This window comes from Leuciscus leuciscus, assembly GCF_965113295.1.
Source record: "Leuciscus leuciscus genome assembly, chromosome: 4".
Lineage (NCBI taxonomy): Eukaryota > Metazoa > Chordata > Actinopteri > Cypriniformes > Leuciscidae > Leuciscus > Leuciscus leuciscus.
The window spans coordinates 42,280,657-42,296,510 of record NC_138728.1 but is presented as its reverse complement, the minus strand read 5'-3'; the positions used below and the strand labels follow the sequence as shown (position 1 = coordinate 42,296,510).

The following is a 15,854-nucleotide window of genomic DNA, read 5'->3' as shown; positions in this document are numbered from 1 at the left end:
TAAAGTATAACTTTAATTAGGGTTAAACATTTGAATTCTTACACTTAAAAACTGAGGGCGCATCTCCGCTGCTGCATCCGACTGCCTTTACATCACCACCATCACCGCAAAGCTCCTCCCTCCCGCACGCAATGGGTTGTGGGCAATATTAGCCGTTAGAGTGTGCATTGATCTGCACTTCGAATTCTAACCGGAAATAGTAGACCATCCGGGTATCTTTGGAATACTCATTTCAACATACTACGATTTGGGACGTACTAATTCTAGTTTCGCATACTATTTAGGACGGATAGTATGCGAATTGGGACTCAGCAACATTAACTGTTCCGCCCTTCGGCGTTTAGTTCGTTTCCTAGTCAGACCCGTTTTAGTGACGGACCTAGTGTTCGAGCCGAGCAACAGCGCTGAAATCACCCACGAGTCTGCGTCATTACAGAGTTTGGTCAAATCTTTGTAAGTAATTTTTCGTCAGAATTCTGGGTTCTGTATGATGTATATGTTTACATTAAGTAATGTGTGTTATTACGTTCGTGACTCTTATCAGTTTCATCGCATATGCTCTAGATCAGGGATTCCCAAAGTGTGGTACGCGCACCCCCAGGGGTACGCGAGCTACCACCAGGGGGTGCGCGAGAGGAAAAATGTAATGGCGGTCTGTTTTTTTAAGTGGGATTTTTCCACACAATAAAAAAACATGAACAGTAAACATTTCCTTTGTAAATTCCTTTTCCTTTTATTTTAAATAAAAACACTATAATTTATTAGTTTTTGATAAAACAAATACATATGAAATGCACAACGACACACCTAAAGTCGCTCACGCACATACAAGCAAACCCTACACACACGAGACGCGCGGAACTCTCCGCGCACATACTCATATGCAGGGGCGTCAGAAGCAAAAAAAAATAAAGTAGATTAGGGGTGTTCCTGAAGCCAAATACATTATCTAAAATCTATGCAATAATGAGTGAAGGGAATGAGTGAGATTAAAAATGAAACGAGCGCAAATCTGTCTATGCATGCATCTCTCAGAAATCAGAGCTTGACAAGAGTAGTATCAACTCAAATAGGCTACTACATCATATTTCTACGATATGATATCGTATATTATAATTATTGTATATTTAAATGATTTAAGCCTTGTACAATTATGATACTCGAATGAATGGAATAAGCACAGCACGATCACAAATCAAACAGCGCGTTAATTGCCGTCTCTGTCTCCGTCTCTCAGCAACCAACCAGCTCTTATAGCCTATAATCAACTAAGATTCATATACATGAATTACAACTTGATGTGTCTATTTAAATGTTTTAAACTTCGTATTAATGTGATAAACTACATGATAGATTTCTTTGTCTCACTCACTCTCTTGAAGCTGATTCTCGCTGTGCGTATTTGGCGCTCGAACTGTGAGTTTTTTTCCCCTCTGCAACTGGCTGCTAGTAGAGGTAACTGCAGACTGGAGCAATGGGCGTGCCACGAGGTCGGAAAGGAATGGGGCGTGCCGTGAGGTATGGGGCGTGCCGTGAGGTATTTTCTATTGGACGCGAAAAGCTTCCTGATCCGCATAAAAGCGTGCTTACGGTCTATGAAAGCGAGCCATAACCTTAATCACTATAATTACACAAATAATTATACAAGACCAAATACATTTCTTTCACTGTAAAAATAGCAATGATGATATTAAGAATACATTCAAAAGTACGTTACCTTCGAAACCTTCTGTATGGCGCGGGTTACATGACGTCATCACCACCGCGACTTTTTATAGGATCAATCATTAAAAAACATTGTTTGTGATAAATGCACTTTTTGTAACACATCACTTGAAGATATTGAACATTTATTTTTGCATTGCCCTTTTTCAATTTCTTTTTGGATTGACTTTAAAATAGATATGAGAAACATTTGTCTTAATTTAGAACCTCATGACATTTTACTTTGTTTCCAAAACCCATATTTTTCTGAAAACAAAATTATATAATTCAAATATTTTGGCGAAGTTTTATATTCATAAGACAAAAATAAAAGAAACCCTAATATATTACCTTTTTATAACACTGATCACACAGTATACTTTGAAAGCCTTTCAAACATGATCATAAAACAAAGTTTTTGAAAATATCTATAACTACCTTGATATTATAAACTTTTATTTTTGCATTTATTTGTATTATGTGCATTTTATACTTACTGTTATTCTCTGGTTTACACATTTTGAGCATTTACAATGCCTTGTGTTAATCTTGTTTTTTTATTGCATTATACTTGAAATGTCTGTACTTGAACTAATAAAATAAAAATATAATTAAAAAACAAATTAAATAATTATTTTAAAGATAAAAATGTCTCCTGACACTATTAAAGTCATACTAGTTTGAACTTTCATTTAAAGTACATACAAACTAAAAGTAATGTTATTTTTATAATAATGGTACAGCAAGTGTTTTTGCTGTATAAAGGCATATATACATGTTTGATCAAACACTCACCATATAATTATAAAATGAAGTAAAAACAGTTTAATAAACTTGTAAGGGACATTAATCAATTAAGCAAAACAAACACCATTTTATACAAAATACATTTATTCAATTGTCATTTTTACAATTCATTTTTTTGAAACGTCAATAGAATGTCATCAAAGGCTTGTGTTCTAAGTCAAAACTCATTCCTTTACTGACTCATACTGTAGTAGCAGTCCATAGAACTGAAAAAACTCATCCCTTTACTGATTCATACAGTACAGTAGTCTATAGAACTGAACTCATTCCTTTACTGACTCATACTGTAATAGCAGTCTATAGAACTGAAAAACTCATTCCTTTACTGACTCATACTGTACAGTAGTAGCAGTCTATAGAACTGAACTCATTCCTTTACTGACTCATACTGTACAGTAGTAGCAGTCTATAGAACTGAACTCATTCCTTTACTGACTCATACAGTACAGTAGTAGCAGTCTATAGAACTGAACTCATTCCTTTACTGATTCATACTGTACACGTACAGTAGTAGCAGTCTATAGAACTGAACTCATTCCTTTACTGATTCATACTGTACAGTAGTAGCAGTCTATAGAACTGAACTCATTCCTTTACTGACTCATACTGTAGTAGCAGTCCATAGAACTGAAAAAACTCATCCCTTTACTGATTCATACAGTACAGTAGTAGCAGTCTATAGAACTGAACTCATTCCTTTACTGACTCATACTGTAATAGCAGTCTATAGAACTGAAAAACTCATTCCTTTACTGACTCATACTGTACAGTAGTAGCAGTCTATAGAACTGAACTCATTCCTTTACTGACTCATACTGTACAGTAGTAGCAGTCTATAGAACTGAACTCATTCCTTTACTGACTCATACTGTACAGTAGTAGCAGTCTATAGAACTGAACTCATTCCTTTACTGACTCATACTGTACAGTAGTAGCAGTCTATAGAACTGAACTCATTCCTTTACTGACTCATACTGTACAGTAGTAGCAGTCTATAGAACTGAACTCATTCCTTTACTGACTCATACTGTACAGTAGTAGCAGTCTATAGAACTGAACTCATCCCTTTACTGACTCATACTGTACAGTAGTAGCAGTCTATAGAACTGAAAAACTCATTCCTTTACTGACTCATACTGTACAGTAGTAGCAGTCTATAGAACTGAACTCATTCCTTTACTGACTCATACTGTACAGTAGTAGCAGTCTATAGAACTGAACTCATTCCTTTACTGACTCATACTGTACAGTAGTAGCAGTCTATAGAACTGAACTCATCCCTTTACTGACTCATACTGTACAGTAGTAGCAGTCTATAGAACTGAAAAACTCATTCCTTTACTGACTCATACTGTACAGTAGTAGCAGTCTATAGAACTGAACTCATTCCTTTACTGACTCATACTGTACAGTAGTAGCAGTCTATAGAACTGAACTCATTCCTTTACTGACTCATACTGTACAGTAGTAGCAGTCTATAGAACTGAACTCATTCCTTTACTGACTCATACTGTACAGTAGTAGCAGTCTATAGAACTGAACTCATTCCTTTACTGACTCATACTGTACAGTAGTAGCAGTCTATAGAACTGAACTCATTCCTTTACTGACTCATACAGTACAGTAGTCTATAGAACTGAACTCATTCCTTTACTGACTCATACTGTAATAGCAGTCTATAGAACTGAAAAACTCATTCCTTTACTGACTCATACTGTACAGTAGTAGCAGTCTATAGAACTGAAAAACTCATTCCTTTACTGACTCATACTGTACAGTAGTAGCAGTCTATAGAACTGAACTCATTCCTTTACTGACTCATACTGTACAGTAGTAGCAGTCTATAGAACTGAACTCATTCCTTTACTGACTCATACTGTACAGTAGTAGCAGTCTATAGAACTGAACTCATTCCTTTACTGACTCATACTGTACAGTAGTAGCAGTCTATAGAACTGAACTCATTCCTTTACTGACTCATACTGTACAGTAGTAGCAGTCTATAGAACTGAACTCATTCCTTTACTGACTCATACTGTACAGTAGTAGCAGTCTATAGAACTGAACTCATTCCTTTACTGACTCATACTGTACAGTAGTAGCAGTCTATAGAACTGAACTCATTCCTTTACTGACTCATACTGTACAGTAGTAGCAGTCTATAGAACTGAACTCATTCCTTTACTGACTCATACTGTACAGTAGTAGCAGTCTATAGAACTGAACTCATTCCTTTACTGACTCATACAGTACAGTAGTCTATAGAACTGAACTCATTCCTTTACTGACTCATACTGTAATAGCAGTCTATAGAACTGAAAAACTCATTCCTTTACTGACTCATACTGTACAGTAGTAGCAGTCTATAGAACTGAACTCATTCCTTTACTGACTCATACTGTAATAGCAGTCTATAGAACTGAAAAACTCATTCCTTTACTGACTCATACTGTACAGTAGTAGCAGTCTATAGAACTGAACTCATTCCTTTACTGACTCATACTGTACAGTAGTAGCAGTCTATAGAACTGAACTCATTCCTTTACTGACTCATACTGTACAGTAGTAGCAGTCTATAGAACTGAACTCATTCCTTTACTGACTCATACTGTACAGTAGTAGCAGTCTATAGAACTGAACTCATTCCTTTACTGACTCATACTGTACAGTAGTAGCAGTCTATAGAACTGAACTCATTCCTTTACTGACTCATACTGTACAGTAGTAGCAGTCTATAGAACTGAACTCATTCCTTTACTGACTCATACTGTACAGTAGTAGCAGTCTATAGAACTGAACTCATTCCTTTACTGACTCATACTGTACAGTAGTAGCAGTCTATAGAACTGAACTCATTCCTTTACTGACTCATACTGTACAGTAGTAGCAGTCTATAGAACTGAACTCATTCCTTTACTGATTCATACAGTACAGTAGTAGCAGTCTATAGAACTGAACTCATTCCTTTACTGACTCATACTGTACAGTAGTAGCAGTCTATAGAACTGAACTCATTCCTTTACTGACTCATACTGTACAGTAGTAGCAGTCTATAGAACTGAACTCATTCCTTTACTGATTCATACAGTACAGTAGTAGCAGTCTATAGAACTGAACTCATTCCTTTACTGACTCATACTGTACAGTAGTAGCAGTCTATAGAACTGAACTCATTCCTTTACTGACTCATACTGTACAGTAGTAGCAGTCTATAGAACTGAACTCATTCCTTTACTGACTCATACTGTACAGTAGTAGCAGTCTATAGAACTGAACTCATTCCTTTACTGATTCATACTGTAGTAGCAGTCCATAGAACAGAAGCCATCAAACTCTTTGTCTGAATAGAACGCAGTGAAGACCCCCTTCTTTCCACTGCCGCAATATCCAGTGGTGTTTTTGTAGAGGAATCCACAGGCATCACATCTGGTGAGCTTAAACTCCACCCTGTATTCTTTCCTCACATCCGGATTGACTGACTTCCAGTCAACGATACCTTCAAGACAAAAGAAAAAATGAATTTGTAATGCAAAAAAATGAATTTAATATATTAGCTTAACTTGTTCATTTCATAAAGTAATACTTATACATACTGTCCAGCCAGGCAAAGTGAGCTTTTTTAAGAAAACCTGGATGGTGGACAGTTTCATTAAACTTTTTGCACACTAGTGACAGAGTGTGAAAGGCTTTGTCTCCTTCTTCATAAACAACATCAAGAAGAATGTGACTGAGCACCTCTGGTGGTAGCTGGAAATACAAATATGGAAAAACTATTTTAAAATATTACATGACTCCAATTTTTTTTTAAAGAAATAATATTCAGCAGTACATCAGCAAGGCCTCCTGTTGGGTCCATGGCTGAAAAAAAAAAAGAAGGAATTTTCACTGGCCTTTTTTTTTTTTTTTTACATGTTATATTTCAAACTGTTTACCATACCAGTTTTGACTTCACATGAGCCTTCAACCTCAGCATCTTTTCTGTGCCTTTTTCGATCTGTAGGAGACCTAGAGAGAGAGAGAGAGAGAGAGAGAGAGAGAGAGAGAGAGAGAGAGAGAGAGAGAGAGAGAGAGAGAGAGAGAGAGATTACAAAATGCTAAAATGTCATTACTTTAAATTTATTAGAATTAGAATTTACCCCGAGTCTTCAAGTAGCAGTACACACCACCATTTCCTTATTCTTGACATATTAGCCTTAAAAAAACAATGTTTAAAATTCTGTTTTTATACTGGCTTGCAAAAAAAATGTGTAGAACAAAGATCTGAAGACTCACCTCAGAAAAGTCAAAAGCCACCCCCAGAGAAATGTACAGGCCATACTGAAATTCAAAGGCTACTTGTTTAGACTTTTTTATTTGGTTTCTAAATTAAACTGATGTTACTGTCATATAAAAACTCACCATGAGCACAAAGACTCCACAATTATTGGAGAAATGCTGCATTGGAATCTCCTGGATAAGGTTTGCAAGCAAATCAAGAAATGGAAAAAAGCAAGTAAGCAAGAAAGCAATTAATTTAATTGTGCTAGAAGAATAAGTGATGATTCAAAAACTTACTGGAAGATCCTTACAGGAGATCTCAGTCCAATGGCCAGGAATGACAGTCTGAGCAACCCTCCTATTAAGTGATTTTTAGAAATCGAGAAATTATGTTAAAATTCAAAATCAACAAAACACGCCCCCTATTCAAAAGGTATCTCACCCCTATCTTTATAACACTGCTGCTAAACTTATGAACACACTATACAACAGTCCCCCATTTTGATTGTGTACGCCCCTTACTGTTGATTGGTTATTAGTGTTTTGGTACTTTCAACGTTAATAAACTTAAATGACCTCATATAATTCACATCAGACATTAACACAAGAACGTCACAAATGAAGAAAAAAAGAAAAATGCTGAATGGTTTAGAACTGAACCACCATACAGCAGCTGAGAACATTTGAACAAGAACTGTTCAACTGGAACTTCTGAACATGAACTACTGAGCTATGTAAAAGACCTGTACACTTGACTGTATCTTCCATCACTCAGACCACTCGCGCAGAGTGAATCAAGAAAAAACACCTGTTTCAGCTTTGGGCGCAAAATCTGAAAATGGTTGTTAAAAAAACACAATACAGAAATCAATTTGACATGGATAAAAATGTCTTCATGACTTACACAAAGCATCCAGTGTGACTTGATCCAAGATGGAAATAGAATGCAGTCTTTTGTAGAAGCATCAACCTATCAAAAATAAATATAATACAAAATGATGCACATTGTTTATTTTGCTCTGTGAAATCTTTTTGGACACTATCAACATACATTACAAAATGTTTGAGGCTACTTGAGCCTTCATCAGCTTAAAGGGATACTTCACCGTTTTTTCATATTAAACTATGTTATTCCCTTAACTAAGACGAGTTGATGCATACCTCTCTCATCTCAGTGCGTGCACTCAATCGCTCAGGCGCGCAGTGACACTTCGATAGCACTTAACTTAGCCCAGTTCATTCATTAGGGACCAAACAGAGATGAAGTTAGAAGTGACCAAACACATAAGCGTTTTCCCTATTTAAATACAGTTACACGAGTAGTTACACGACCGACCAAGTATGGTGACAAAAAGAAACGTGGCGCTTTTCTAAGCGGGTAAAAAGGATAACTATAATGTATGGTGGAATAGCACTTGAAGTTGGAAGCACTTTGACTCGGCGCAGTAAAAAGTCACGTTGGTTCTAATGACAGAAGTGAGAGGGAGAGGATTTTACAAGCGTGACTTTTTACTGCGCCGAGTCGAAGTGCTATCAAAGTGTCGCCGTGCGCTAGAGCGATTAAAGGGATAGTACACCCAAAAATGAAAATTGTCATCATTTACTCACCCTCAAGTTGTTCCAAACCTGTATGACTTTCTTCTCCTGAACACAAAAGATGATATTTTAAAGAAGTTTGGTAATTAAACAGTTGCTGGTCCCCATTGACTTCCATAGTATTTTTTTTTCCTACTATGGAAGTCAATGGGGTGAAGTCAACGACTTCATCAGTCGTTTGGTTACTGACTTTCTTCAAAATGTCTTCTTTTGTGTTCAGCAGAAGAAAGAAAGTCATACAGGTTTGGAACAACTTGAGGGAGAGTAAATGATGACAGCATTTTCATTTTTGGGTGAACTATCCCTTTAAGTGCACGCACTGAGACGAGAGAGGTATGCATCAACTCGTCTTAGTTAAGGGAATAACTATGGAGCGAAATATGTGCCATAATTTAACAAACAAATCCAGCATTTTGCAAACAAACTCAATCTACTTTGCAAAGGAAAACTCGACTCGCAAACAAACTCGATCCGCTTTGCAAAGGAAATCATCGCAAACAAACAGAAAGCAATGTGCAAGCACAAAGGTCACAAATGCGTGCAGGCAGATTTTCTCACAAATGCGTGCAGGCAGATTTTCTCACAAATGTGTCCTGGCAGATTTTCTCACAAATGCGTCCAGGCAGATTTTCTCACAAATGCAGTTGAGCAACTTCCTCCTCTAAAACAGTAGATGGCGCTAAACTATAGGCTAATTTAGCGCTAGTCTCCCAGGAGAAGCACTGATTTGAAACTTGCCTTTGCCTACAGCTGAGGAAAATGACCGGTGAACGGGTGTGTTTCTGTCTTATTTGATCTATAATTAACCTTTTTGAGGTTTTCTCTTGCCAAACGTTTATTGCATATCTAGACAGAAATCCACATTAAGGGACTTTAAGTAAAAGCACAGTCGAAATGGATGATGAGCCAAGTACAGACAAGGCGTCTGTGACAGGGCTGAAGGATGTAATGCCCAACAAGACTGGCTGGGAGCAACCATTCAGCGAAGAAAAGGTGATTTGCATGCTCGCATGCAATAAAGCATGCGAGTGTCAATTAACCCCAGTGTCAAATAACATTTCTGGAAAAGACAAATAATGACATTAAATTGCATTATGAAAAATTACGTTTACCTGCAAGTGCTTGGCCATGCTCATCCAGGACAACCTGACTGCAACAAAAAGCCTTGGTAAGCTGTTCTGTAAACCTAGTGTTAATCGCAACGTTGTAGTGGTGCAGCAGGTTTCGCATAAGAAACAAGTGATTTGTTGGCTTCATAACATTTAGGAAGTAATTGTTTTTTCTCATTTGAGAAAACAACTGCTCCGCACACTGAGAATTAACTCTTCCAGCCAACTCAGGCACAAGCTGTATTTTACGAAGTTTATCACGGGGATCCTTTGTGTTGTTTTCATGGAATCTGTCAGAAAGTACATAGTGATCAGATGAACCAGTTAATGGATGCCCATTCACATCAGCAGGCATTTTCTTCTCTTTGAGCCATTCCAATGAAATCTTAAGTCTTCCCTCTTCTGCTGCTGCAATATTGGCATCATTTGGCTCCAAAAGCCGACCCTCGTGTGGGCTGAAGGGAATCATGTTTGGATTGCGGAGATTTGCATGAGTGGAAAGTCCTCTTGCAAAGTCATAAATGGATATGTTGGGAAGGTGTTTCCAGGACAGCAACATGTCAGCGAAGTCCCTTGGACTTTCAGCTCTTACCAGGACTTTAATGCTGTTAACGACACCGCAGGGGCACATAACAACTGCCCAGCCACCTAAGTGATAGATTGTTTCAAATTAATGATTGCAGCACTTAAAGTAAAAAAATAAAGAATTGTGTGTTTTCTATTATAAATTAAGATATATCTGTGCATACAAACCTGATGCACCCCAAACCTTTTGAAAAATTTTGTCATATGATGATCTGTTTTGCATTTCACTCCTCAGTCTCATTATGAGGTCCATCTTTGATCCCTTGTTATCTAACCCACATGATGCACATAACTGTCGGACAGCAGCCACCTATGAATTAAAACAACAAAAAAACTCAGAATTTATTAGAAATAAACAATGATAATAGAATACTGTTACAAAAAGGCAAACAAAACAACACTACACCTTCAGTGACATCAGCTCATCAATAAGCCTTTCCTCAGTTACTGGAACTTCAGATGCAGGATTAGGATTTGATGAATGTACTTTCTCCCATTCTGTATTCAAGACAGAGCCAGACTTCCTAGTATTCGGTCCAATCCAGGGCGCCCAAAGGTGATAACTTGGTTTGACTGCAAAAGGATTGGGGTTTCCAGCTGCAAAAACAAAACAAAACAAAAAAACAAGTCATAATGTTGTTGCCAGTGATAACTCCACTTTTATTTCTAAAGTTTAACAACAAAATAAAGTTATACATAAATATAAATGAATTAATATGTAATAATAGATCATGTCATGGGGTACACTCATAGCAGGTGTTTCTGGGATGTTTTTTCTAATTTGTGTGTGTGCATGTTGCATCCATGTGTAATGTCTCCCAGTGTAAAAGTTTAGGCATAATACCAGATAAAACAAATACCTGTGTCTGTGTAGTACTTTGATCCAAATGAATAAAATAACTTACTCTCCACAAGACCTCTTGCAATAATCTCCAATCGCAGTGAATTCCAAAAAGCCTCCACATCCACCTGTCCATCAAAGTTTGCTGGAGGTTCTTCTATTTCACTGACTAACAAAATAAAATTACAAATACAATGCCAAGTCAAAACTTATAAAACATCACTATTTTTAATGATTTGAAGGAAGTCTCTTATGATCATCAAGTCTGCATTTATTGGAGCAGAAATTCCAATTTAAAATTATGGCATTCTATTTTAATATACCATCAAAAATGATTTCGGTGTCAGTCATTTATTTTTATTTCATTATTATTTCAGTGTTAGTCATCAGTGTCACATGAACTAAATGTAATTTATTATGACAGAATGGGAAATATTTTGTATAACCTGTGATACTTTTTCAGGATTATTTGATGAATAAAAGACAGCTCAACTCAAAACTTCAATTGATGATTGATTCTAATAAGTTACATGCAAGTCAGGATATTTCAAATTCTAATTAGATCTGTATCATACCTGGCATGCTAAAAGCTGCTTTTCGATGAGCATCCATGATAACAACAGAGGGATGGAATCCACACTTTAAGCAGGAAAACTGGTAGTTGTGATCAGTTAATGCTTCAAAGTGCAAATAAGCACAAAGCACCGTTTTACTTGGGTAAACCACTCCATTGGATATTGAAAGTGCTTTACAGACTCTTTCAACAGCGGTGTGAGACTAAAGAGGAAAAATTAGGTATTGACATTGTTGTGACAATAACATTAAACACTGTAAAGCAGGGGTGTCCAATCCTGCTCCTGAACGGCCACTGTCCTGCAGAGTTTAGCTCCAAACCTACCGGTAATTAATAAAGTCTGGTCCAGCTGATGATCAGGTTCTTACTAGGAATACAAAACACTTCCTGGCAAGTGTGTTAAGAAAAGTTGGAGCTAAACTGCAGGACAGCAGCCCTTCAGGACTGAGTTTGGACAACCTGCAATAAATAAAGCAATCCACAATACCTGCAAAAAACTCCGAAGCATAAGACAAAATTTCAAACTGAGTATGATGTGGTCATCATAGTTATGCACACCAGTACTCCATTCTTGATAGCGATATGCAAGTCCACACACTGGGCATGTCTTGCAATAGGTTTCAACACCTAAAAACAAAAACAAACAAAATAAGCAGCTAATCTTAACACACATTTTTGAAGTAAGAATTTACTACTAACAAATAAATACCAAGTACCAACCTTCAATTATTCCAACTGTTGTGACAATTTTAGCTTTATTAGAGATGAGCAAAGGATCACTAAGGGGTTCTGAACACGATGAACAGTGCATTTCATCTGGAACCAAAACTTTTGGGAATTCCTTTTCATCTAAATTGGTTGCTGAGATGGGTAAGGAAGAAGGTATTGTTTTCTTTGTAAAGATATACTGCACCATTTTCTTGAGGTCCTCATTTTTTGGAGGGTACAAAATGTTCTCAGTATAGTCTTTTTCTGAATCAGAAAGTCCATTGCCAGTGGACACAGGAGTCTTACAGGTCAATTCCACCTCTGTGCTCTTCACTCTTTGGAACATTTTTCTGTTGGTTTGGAAAAGATACCATTTGCACACAGCCTTGTGTATACAGGAGCGTCTTGGCCGAGTACAAGGGCAATGCCATGTGTTGTTTTTTGCATTATAAACAACCATGATTCTTCCCAATCGGTTATAGAATGAAACTTTTGGCTCAAAAACTGACACATAGTGCATATAGGATGGACCACCAAGAGTCACATAGGATGCAAAACACACATTTTGTTCTTCAGCTTTTTTCTGAGCATTTAAGCACTGTCTTTTGCGTTCCTCTGAAAACCATTTGTGCTGTACCATTTCTCTTAAAGCCTCTTCATGCAGGACAACATTTCCAGCATCAGATCTGCAGTAATCCACTGATTTTAAGTGTGTACACTGACAAGATCGCATTCCACTTCTTTTTTTAAAATCCATTACAGAATTGCAGACATCAAGTTCACAAGTCACCTTGTGTGAAATGCCCCATGTTTTTTTGATAACGTGAATGGGTATACAAGGGCCTTTAGACGATTTTGCAACAGCAAAAACTGAATTTTTTGGGTCAATACACTGACTTTGAAGGTGAGACTGTGCAGTGATATCAGGTTCAATATTCAAGTGTGCCCTTTGTATATGTTTCTTGAGGTTTTTTTTTAAAACGCACAGATTACAGTGGGGACAACATAATCTTTGCCCCTGTTTTCTACGTACATATTTCAATCGGGTTTTATCGGTGGCATCACAAAGAGGTGCAAAAGACACCGTTTTGGTCACTTGCGGAGCGGTGTCGTCACTTTGAGCAGGAAAACTAACTGACTGGACCATCTTTGGAGCTGTGTCACTACTGGGAGGAGACAAAGATGCACACTGGACCGGTTTTGGAGCTGTGTCACTACTGGGAGGAGACAAAGACGCACACTGGACCGGTTTTGAAGCTGTGTCACTACTGGGAGGAGACAAGGACGCACACTGGACCATCTTTGCAGCTGTGTCACTACTGGGAGGAGACAAAGACACACACTGGACCATCTTTGCAGCTGTGTCACTACTGGGAGGAGACAAAGACGCACACTGGACCATCTTTGCAGCTGTGTCACTACTGGGAGGAGACAAAGACGCACACTGGACCGGTTTTGGAGCTGTGTCATTACTGGGAGGAGACAAAGACGCACACTGGACCATCTTTGGAGCTGTGTCACTACTGGGAGGAGACAAAGACGCACACTGGACCATGTTTGGAGCTGTGTCACTACTGGGAGGAGACAAAGACGCACACTGGACCATGTTTGGAGCTGTGTCACTACTCTGAGGAGACAAAGACGCACACTGGACCATCTTTGAAGCTGTGTCACTACTGGGAGGAGACAAAGACGCACACTGGACCAGTTTCGGAGCTGTATCACTACTGGGAGGAGACAAAGATGCACACTGGACCGGTTTTGGAGCTGTGTCACTACTGGGAGGAGACAAAGACGCACACTGGACCGGTTTTGGAGCTGTGTCACTACTGGGAGGAGACAAAGACGCACACTGGACCGGTTTTGGAGCGGTGTCACTACTCTGAGGAGACAAAGACGCACACTGGACCGGTTTTGGAGATGTGTCACTACTCTGATGAGACAAAGGCACCATCTGTTTGACTACTTTGCACATATTTATGTGCTTTATAAAATCAGACTTTTTAATTAGGGTTTTTGAACAGTGGAAGCAGTGAAAGTGCTTGGTTTGTCTGCATTCCAAGTGGCAGTCAAAGATGATCAAATCTAAAAGAATCATAAACATCAAACACAATTTAAAATAGGAAAATTAATATATAAAGCAAAACATGTTTGTCATAAGTTACCAATTATGATACGTTCACATCAACATTCACGTTATTATCTATAACCTTAAAAAGTTATAACAGGCATGCATATCACAACTGAACTCATACTTACGTTCATGGCGAACCGCGCGAAGTCTGTGGCTTTGCAAATGACTGTGTATGCTGTGATATTCACATGGTCTAAAAACACTGAGAGCACAGAACGGACATCGATATAAATCGCCGACTCTGATGTCTTCGATGCAAATGGACTCATTAATTCTTCTCACTGTAACATGTGTCTGTCAACAACAATTAAATAATTACCCAAGCTGAAAGATGTAAAGCAAAGAGAACCACAAAATATATCGCACATGTATTACCTCCGCCATCTTCTTTCCGTCTAAAGGAAATGACGATTTTTTTTAGCTAAAGGGAATGACGTATAACTATGGTTACTGCTGATTGGCCAACGCAGTTGCCAGGAGGAAACTCCTTTGACCAATGAGAAACCTCTTGCCACGCCCCTACCTCCTGCCACGCCCCTACCTCTCTCCACGCCCATTACTCCAAGCTGCAGCTACCCCTGTCTCACTGGCTGCGCGTCTCTCATTTTATTTCGACTCTCAACTGTGTGGTTACAAAGTATATTACAATGGCATCGAACACAGCTCAGCCAATAATAAGCAACAACTGGAAGTGTGCGTTTTCATAACATGTGTTTTGACACTTTTGTCTGGCTATAGCATGAGAATTTTTTTTTGCATAATGCTGTCATCAAGGCAACGTCTTTTTAAGAGACATTCCTGCTTATTTCAGCAAGACAGTGCCAAGATTCATTCTGCAAATGTTACAACAGTGTGGCTTCACAGTAAAAAGAGTTCAGGTACTAGCAGTTGTGCAAAAATGGGTATGCGCTATATGCAGGCTATATGCGGCGCATAGGGGCATATTGGTATTTTCTATATGTAGCTGCTGTTGTCCGTTTCTAAATCATTTCTGCATTTCCTCAATGTTATATAAAATTTTAGAGGACTAACAGGCTAGAGTGCCCTCCGGGTGTGTGTGTGTGTGTATGTCTGTGTTCATCTGAGCCTCATTGGTCTGTCACTGATCGTCAGTGTCAGAATATTTGAGATGACCAATAAAATCAAAAGTTGACGGGCTTTATGTTCACAGAAGCTGCTGAGCGCGAATTTTAGCAGAGTGACTGACGCTTCAGTTTACGGTCAAGTGCGAGAGATGTAAGTAGCTAAACTAAACATTTCATATTCATTTGAGTGTTTTAGGTCATAAATGTTAAACGAATGACAGAAATAATCAGGCAAACTAATAAACTTTTGTCTAATTTTGCCAATTTGAACTGAAAATAGGCCTATGTAAAGTGACGCATGTAACGTAGCCTAATAATGAGTTTACTGTCATCGTGAGGTGATATGAAAAATTAACAAAGCCGTTTTCATCTTGTTAGGCACAAGATTAATAATGAATGTGTACATATTGAGAATTAATATAGTACAATTTGTAGCCTTCAGCAAATAATAATA

The 15,854-nt window shown here is 38.0% G+C and overlaps 2 protein-coding genes and 2 long non-coding RNA genes across 4 annotated transcripts in view; 1 reads left to right on the top strand and 3 right to left on the bottom strand.

Moving 5' to 3' along the window:
* Positions 1 to 2,670: 2,670 nt before the first annotated feature.
* LOC309496160 lies at positions 2,671 to 3,625 on the bottom strand. The gene is made up of 4 exons (XR_014205018.1): positions 3,513 to 3,625; positions 3,039 to 3,200; positions 2,775 to 2,983; positions 2,671 to 2,726 (listed from the first exon to the last, which is right to left on the bottom strand). It is a non-coding gene; the product is annotated as an uncharacterized lncRNA (long non-coding RNA).
* LOC309496163 lies at positions 2,683 to 3,625 on the top strand. The gene is made up of 3 exons (XR_014205021.1): positions 2,683 to 2,758; positions 3,076 to 3,233; positions 3,550 to 3,625. It is a non-coding gene; the product is annotated as an uncharacterized lncRNA (long non-coding RNA).
* Positions 3,626 to 5,291: 1,666 nt separating this feature from the next.
* On the bottom strand, positions 5,292 to 7,732 carry LOC309496130 (uncharacterized protein). Its single transcript, XM_082166149.1, has 9 exons — positions 7,673 to 7,732; positions 7,066 to 7,126; positions 6,910 to 6,960; positions 6,784 to 6,828; positions 6,648 to 6,703; positions 6,449 to 6,516; positions 6,341 to 6,369; positions 6,105 to 6,258; positions 5,292 to 6,007 (listed from the first exon to the last, which is right to left on the bottom strand). The coding sequence occupies exons 3-9, from the start codon at positions 6,949 to 6,951 to the stop codon at positions 5,796 to 5,798; spliced, it is 606 nt and encodes a 201-aa protein (XP_082022275.1). The 5' UTR covers positions 6,952 to 6,960; positions 7,066 to 7,126; positions 7,673 to 7,732; the 3' UTR covers positions 5,292 to 5,795.
* Positions 7,733 to 9,395: 1,663 nt separating this feature from the next.
* LOC309496412 (uncharacterized protein) overlaps positions 9,396 to 15,854 on the bottom strand; it is a gene marked incomplete at its 3' end in the record, with an annotated part of 153,978 nt that continues 147,519 nt past the window's right edge. The window contains exons 2-11 of the mRNA XM_082166405.1: positions 14,691 to 14,913; positions 14,441 to 14,609; positions 12,194 to 14,266; positions 11,961 to 12,100; positions 11,475 to 11,676; positions 10,964 to 11,068; positions 10,465 to 10,655; positions 10,227 to 10,368; positions 9,477 to 10,121; positions 9,396 to 9,424 (exon numbers count right to left, since the gene is read on the bottom strand). Of these exons, the coding sequence (XP_082022531.1) occupies positions 9,396 to 9,424; positions 9,477 to 10,121; positions 10,227 to 10,368; positions 10,465 to 10,655; positions 10,964 to 11,068; positions 11,475 to 11,676; positions 11,961 to 12,100; positions 12,194 to 14,266; positions 14,441 to 14,609; positions 14,691 to 14,699 (3,705 nt within the window). The 5' untranslated portion in view covers positions 14,700 to 14,913. The remainder of the gene's footprint in view (positions 9,425 to 9,476; positions 10,122 to 10,226; positions 10,369 to 10,464; positions 10,656 to 10,963; positions 11,069 to 11,474; positions 11,677 to 11,960; positions 12,101 to 12,193; positions 14,267 to 14,440; positions 14,610 to 14,690; positions 14,914 to 15,854) is intronic.

Excerpts from the sequence above, each read along its gene's own strand:
- LOC309496130 (XM_082166149.1), bottom strand. The coding sequence starts at position 6,951 with ATGCAGCATTTCTCCAATAATTGTGGAGTCTTTGTGCTCATG. Across the intron at positions 6,829-6,909 it reads GTGGAGTCTTTGTGCTCATG|TATGGCCTGTACATTTCTCT; the intron begins GTGAGTTTTTAT and ends TTTGAATTTCAG. Across the intron at positions 6,517-6,647 it reads CTGCTACTTGAAGACTCGGG|GTCTCCTACAGATCGAAAAA; the intron begins GTAAATTCTAAT and ends CTCTCTCTCTAG.